The 6754-nt window shown below is 38.2% G+C and overlaps 1 protein-coding gene across 1 annotated transcript; it reads right to left on the bottom strand.

The window, feature by feature from the left end:
- Positions 1 to 1478: 1478 nt before the first annotated feature.
- LOC134626109 (uncharacterized) lies at positions 1479 to 5774 on the bottom strand. The gene is made up of 8 exons (XM_063471628.1): positions 5632 to 5774; positions 5145 to 5291; positions 4400 to 4560; positions 3626 to 3762; positions 3363 to 3456; positions 2409 to 2575; positions 2169 to 2232; positions 1479 to 1793 (listed from the first exon to the last, which is right to left on the bottom strand). Exons 1-8 carry the CDS (start codon positions 5714 to 5716, stop codon positions 1479 to 1481), a joined length of 1170 nt encoding a protein of 389 aa, XP_063327698.1. The 5' UTR covers positions 5717 to 5774.
- Positions 5775 to 6754: the final 980 nt, after the last annotated feature.

A 6754-nucleotide genomic window follows, 5' to 3' on the forward strand; every position in this document is an offset into this window, starting at 1 on the left:
AACTTTATCTCATACTGAGCCACCCCTTCGAGAATGTCGTGCATTATGTCCAAAGAGAAATTGTGACAAACATGAAAGAACTGTAGGTTATTTAATGTTGAATTGTGCTTTAAGCCAAACACTGATAACTTCTGTGGTTCTGACTGCAACTCATTGCAATGCATTTCAAAAAGATCCTTTCCACGCAAGATTATCTTAGGGTCATCTTCATCATAAACATTCTGGGCATCATCTTTGTCAACCAAACACAAACGGCAGAAATGTCGTGCACTAAAAGACTCCGTAAAACCCAGAATGGTGTGCATCCCCAGGTTATCTCCGGTTATCTGACATATAGTGCCATAAACTTTTTCAGAGGAGAATGGTAAATCAAGGCCAAAGCACTCCAGTATTTTGATGTCATTAATAAGAGGTTGTAGAATTGGATCAAATCCATATTTTTTCATGTCTTCAGTATGAAACAATGCTACCAGATGAATATTCATAAGAGCAGAGTTGAACTTAGGTGGCAGATTTCTAAGGACAAAATACAGAGCACCTACTTTATGGACAGTGTGTTTTGAACCTAAAGGGTTTGCAGTTTCAAAGTCATCATAGTACAACTGAATTTGTAAAGAACTTTGATCTTTAGAGAACAAGGGATGTGTCTTATAATAGCTTCCATCACAAAAGTCTTCAAATGTGTTCGTTTTTGATAAATGTGGCTCTCTAAGCAACTGACAAATTTCCGCATTACGACACATAAATTTAATCGTTTCCAAAATTGGAATGTAAATAAATGTTTCTTTAACTGGAACTTGATCATAGGTGCCTGTTAATTTATTTCTCCTTGTATCAAATCGAACTCCCAACATTATTTCAACTGGCTCCACAATGCCCCATTTCTCTCTGAAATATGCCATTCTTTTGGTTTCGGTATTAAAGCTAATTAAAGGGTTTTCGTAATTTTCAAAGCTTTCGTTTAATGTAGCTCTTACAGGGTCATCCTTAGAGAAATGAGCCAAAATGTCATGTTTTACCTGAGCATGTAGACCAGTAGCAAGATCTTCCAAATCATTAACAACTGATGAAACAACACTATTTGCCATACCACTTCCTTGCAGTTTACCAATAATTGAAGCACAAATATGTTTCACATTTTGGATTTGAAGACCAGATCCCTTGTTCTCAAAGCTATTAGTTTCTGGGTTTTGCATGGAATTTGTATCTCCATCTTCAGCATTGTCTCCTGAACAGTTATCTGTGAAACATGCTGATTTTACTGGATCAACACTTTGACAAAATTCCTTTTCATGAACAACCAAATGTTTTTTGAAACCTGAATACGTTGAAAACTGTCGCCTACAGCGGTCTTGTGCACAAACCAACTTAAACCTGGTGCTTGGATAGAAACTATGGTCAAGTCTTAAGTGAGTTATTAGTAACTGGCTAGCGGCATGTACAGCTTGACAGATGAAACATTTGAACATTTTTCTAACTTAGTTGAAGAACTTTGCCCGAAGTTCACAAACCCTTGGAGAGCCACTTGTTGTTGTAGCATCAATGCTGTAGATTGCTGTTTGCACAAATGTGTAGAGCTGGACCAGGGACTCATCATAGGACAGGTTGAAAACGTAGTGAGATTTAAACAATTCATCAAAAGCACCCAAGGAGCTGGTGGCTTGGCAGGGGATAAGGTGCTTGTCCACGACAATGTAGAACTGATGGATGTTGTTTTGGGTGCGGCCCACAGCAAGGATGTATGGCTGCTTTCCCTCTCGTTTCCGCAGGTGTTCATCAATGCTGCAGTTTGACTGGGAAAAAGAAACATACACTTGAAACTGACACATATTTACAGTCATATTTTAGTCTTAAGTACTCCAGTATGTCCCTTGAGCGACTAAAGAATCTGAAATATTGTCTAGAAATTGATGGAGAGATATTAATGTAATTGTTCACTTTTTTGTAAGAGGAAAACTATTAAAAATCAGAAGGGACACCTAACAGCAGCACAGCAGAAAAATTAGCAAGTCTTCAATTTTTACCAGTGCTCCCAGAAAGCTGTAGGAGACCAAACTGCACAGGACATGGCCTTACATTATAAAAAGTCTATTTGTAATGTCAACTTAAAAATATGCTGTTGCTAATGGGTTAACGTTATTGGATTGTAGTAGAAGAGGTATATTCACCTTATGAAAGTGCACCATTTTGTCCACAGCATCACATGGACTAATTTTTGTCCTCTTCCGACCAGCAGTGGGTGGCAACAAATGAAGGAGGAGCAGCAGAGAAGCCATATCACTGTCCCAGTCTTTAGGCAGGGAAAGACAAGGAAAAAACAAGACATATGGACTATTACAATTCAAAAATAAAAAAGCTTTAGCTGGCTGGAATACAAACCAAGAGAGAGAGTAGCCTTACTGGTTTCATCATTTGTTGCAAGTTTCTCAGCAGCTTTCAGAAGTTGGTGCACCTCAGCTGATCGAGTCAGATGTCGGGCCTCATCAATAATCTTGGGTTTAAACGCTATTTCCCACTTCTCAAGGAGCTTAGATGCGGTTTCAGCCCCAAACAACAGTTGGAAGTCTTGGTTTAGCTATTAATCATAAATACATAAAAATACTTTAAGTAAAATGCCATTGTAAATTGCCAACATTTGGCCCGATAAGAAAAAACAGCAGTAAAAATAAAAACACCACTCACTAGTCCCTTGATGTCTAAAAATCGTGGGAAGGTTTTGAGGACATCTGTCGTTCTCTGTGGATCATGCACGAGGTTCTGCCGATGTTGAAAGGTCATCTTCATCTTTTCAAAGATGACTGTCTCATCATTACAGTGAAGAAGAAACGATACAGCCTCCCTGCAGGCATCTCCATCAAGCTGTTGAGGCACTGTCACTGTTGATCTTCTGCGGTTTGGTCCTTGCGCTTGAGGAGATGTGGCTACCTTCTCTGGCCTCCGATCTCTACTCCTGGACATGGTTTTGAGGCGCCATGCTAAATATCCTGTGCCTTTTTCTCCATCATAGAAGTGCTCCTGTCAATGTATTTTCAAAAATGTGGAAAAATAAGTAAATCACTAAGTGATCTTAGAATTGCAGTTGTAATTTTATAACCTAAAAAATTACATTTTTATCTATAGGGTTGTAGTTTGATAGATAGATGTTTTCAACAATTGTTATGCATTTTATGATAAATTCCTACTGTCAGCAAAGATTTTAATAATCAATTACATTTTTAGATAAGCAACTAAGAAAAAAATGTACTAAAAGTTTTTGTTTTTCAATTTTTTAACTGATGAATTATATGTCAAACAAACATTGAAAAGTTACAGTCTATAAAGCTAAATTGTCTTCAGGTATGAAGTTTGTTTTTTTTACTTACATAGCCTTTTGGAGAAAAAGGATCCTTCAGCGAAGGAAAAAGTGTAATGATTCCCAAGGCATACTTCTCTTTCTGCTTACGTGAAGGAATCCTCCTTTACAGCAAAGAAAACAAATACAAACAGAAAAATCAAAATAAACCCTGCCACTTTAATAATAATGTGGTTTCCTAAACATAATTCAGTGTTACACGTCTTGAAAACAAAGCAGTCCTAGATCACCTCTTTTGATCTGAATTAGTTTTGTTTCTTCAAAACCACTTACCCATGCATCTCAGTCATGTGACTAGCTAGTATGTTAACAAGCTGCCTGCGCGTGCGATGCTGCAGTGATTTCTCAGACTTGTACTCCTCCAAGACATCCTCACCTCCAGGTTTTATGCGCAATGCATTTTCTACCATCTTCAACAAAAGAATTGTCAATTAGCACATGTATGTTATTAAATAAATCTAACCCACCATTACAGATTCATACAAAAAACTAACATTAATAGGGTACAGAGCAACCCCACTCCCACACACCGAAATCCCATCAGCAATGCATTAAGTTATCTTCCATCCAATTCACTCGCTTCCACTTATCCTTTCCAGGGTTGCGGCTGGAGCCTATCCCAGCTGTCATAGGGTGAGAGGCGGGGTACACCCTGGACAGGTCGCCAGTCTGTCACAGGGCTAACACACAGGGACAGACAGACATCCATTCGCACTCACATTCACTCCCACGGGCAATTTGGATTTTTCAATTAACCTAACCGGGTACACCGGCTTCCTCACCACAGGGAGGAAGCCGGTGTACCCGGAGAGAACCTACGCAAACACGGGGAGAACATGCAAACTCCACACAGAAAGACCCGGCCTGATGGTGGAATTGAACTCAGGACCTTCTTGCTGTGCGGCAGCAGTGCTAACCACCGTGCCACCGTGCTTATCTTACCTTGCAAAAATTTTATAAGTTTAAATGAAACCATATTTATATTGTGACAAGCTAAACTTACAATAATAATTAGCTAATTACATTTTTAAAATGCATCTAAAGTACCTCTTTTGCAGCCTCTGACTCTGAAACTTCTGTGGTAGGCTTGTTCTTGGCCCCAGTGCTCAGTCTACTTCCAGTAACGGGGATCCCCAAATCTCTGTGAAGATCACTGTCACTTGAGGACAGAGACATGGTATCCGTGAGGGACGATGATGTTGAATGAGCTATAGAAAAAAAAAAAACAAGCTTAAAAACATGAAAAAGAAAGACAAAACTAATGGATGACTGACCTAGAAGAGGGGTGCAACTCTGGGGTATCATACTACCATATAACATAACTACATACAACTTAAAATAATCAGAATGACAATATGGCAGAGTCATTTAAGTTCTTTATTTTTATTTATATTCCAAATTCAACTAAAAAGAAAATAGCTTTTTTGCAGGAAGGGGGATGGAGTGTATAAATGAGTGTGATAAGGGTATAAGTGTTTCTGAGTGCATGTGTACCATAGCTTTTATTCATGTATTTTGGATCAATTAACATGTGTAAAGTTTTTTCATCAGTTTTAATTATGTAAAGCAATTTGTTTTTATGCTTTCATGAAAAGAGTGTGCTTAATATGTAAAATACAATAATGTATCAATTGTAGTTTGAAATGTTTGCTAATTGTATGCTCAGTTTTGTCTTAATACATTTTAATATCCAAATTGCCACAGCCAAATAGTGTAAAAAAATGTGCAGCTGCAAATCCCTGAACACTCGTTCAGACTTAACACAAGACTTAACAATGAAATGAAACCTTACCATCTCCTGCTGCACTGTCACATACAGTCAGGCATATGTCAGGATTGGCCTCTATAAGTTCAAGAAAGATGTCTTCCTCCACCGCTGTGTCAGTCTCATCAAAAATGTGCAGTTCAGTAACATCAGGAAGTCCAAACTTGTTTTTCACTAAAGGAAGATGATAACATGTGACGTAAACATATCTGAAACAGAATTGAATTCGAATGGAACAAAGGCTGTATCTCCAAAGCTAATGTGAAATTCCACATTGCTTTTATTTAAAAGCAGTTTAGCAATGTGACATTTCAGTCACTAACTTGTGTGTTTGCAAAACCAATTTGAGTAATTTATGTGTGCTAACTCAACACTGTTAGTCCCACAAGCAGTCAATCTGGCCAGTTCACACTGTGCATTTTTCGGCTATCTCCAAGGTCTGCTTCATGCCAAAATATCAAAAATATTTTTTCTTGTCCTGCTTGTTATAAAGATTTACAAGATTGCCACCCACCTTCACTGATGAACTCCAAGTATGTGAAACCTGGCTGTAACCGTATGTACTTCTTGGAACTTTGGTACTTGACTTTCAGCAACATGATGACATCTTAGAAGAAATCCAAAAAGAGGAAAAGTAGGTGTTAGGGCTTGACGTGTGTAAAATGTATGTAAATATTGCAAAAATAATAAAAAGTCATATCAGATAACTCAACCAAGCCTATTAAAATATACATCTTCAAAGGAATGGTTAAATTCTTTGGTGAGCGCACAGGAGAAGGCAGATTAATGTAGCGTTATGTTAATTAGCTCCCAAAGCAATAAACGGGTTCCGCGTTGGGTTCGTAGCCAGTAACTAGCTTTACTGTCAGCAAACACAGTGTACAGTCGAGTCTTAACAGCTTACTTACCGCTGGGCTCATCAACCACTCTTTTTGGCTGCAGTGGTTATTATTATATTTACATGCTTTCATTTAGCGTTTCTCGAGGGTAGCAACTCCTAAGTTTCTCCCTCCCACACAGAACGGGAGGGGGAGTCCCACACGTTCTCCCTGCAGCACCGACTACACTGCCTACAAGGGCCTGTAGCACTCTGCACATATTGCCTTCACATTAAATCATTTATGAATAATGAAAAAAATCACTTCAAGGGCTAAATCGCATTTTGTTTCTTCACCTAAATATACAGGCTGCATGTAGGAGTGATGTGGATTGTAAGTGGCCCCGCCTGACCTAAGGCTTTGGCAAGTTTGATTCGAAATTAAATAAAGGGCGTTTAATAAACACTGAGATATATATTAACAAGTTGTAGTTGTTATATTCTCCCAACAGCCAGAATATGCTAAATGAATATTAGGAAAGTAAGTGGTACTTTGGTGGAGTTCTAGCTAGCAGTAGACCAGCTTAATAAAAAAAACAGTTAAAATTCAAATATGACACTTAAAGATCATGCATTTTGATAGAAATGCTATTTTCTTACTAGTTATCGTGTTACTTGTACTAATATCAATCTAAAACTTAATATTTAACCGAATAAAACTTACCGCAGCAGCAAGAAAAGATGGCGACTGAAGAAGATTCTGAAATGCGCTGCTCCACAGGAAATGAGGGTGTGGTCTAATTTAAAACTCATAGTGTTA

Source organism: Pelmatolapia mariae, linkage group LG4 (assembly GCF_036321145.2).
Source record: "Pelmatolapia mariae isolate MD_Pm_ZW linkage group LG4, Pm_UMD_F_2, whole genome shotgun sequence".
Lineage (NCBI taxonomy): Eukaryota > Metazoa > Chordata > Actinopteri > Cichliformes > Cichlidae > Pelmatolapia > Pelmatolapia mariae.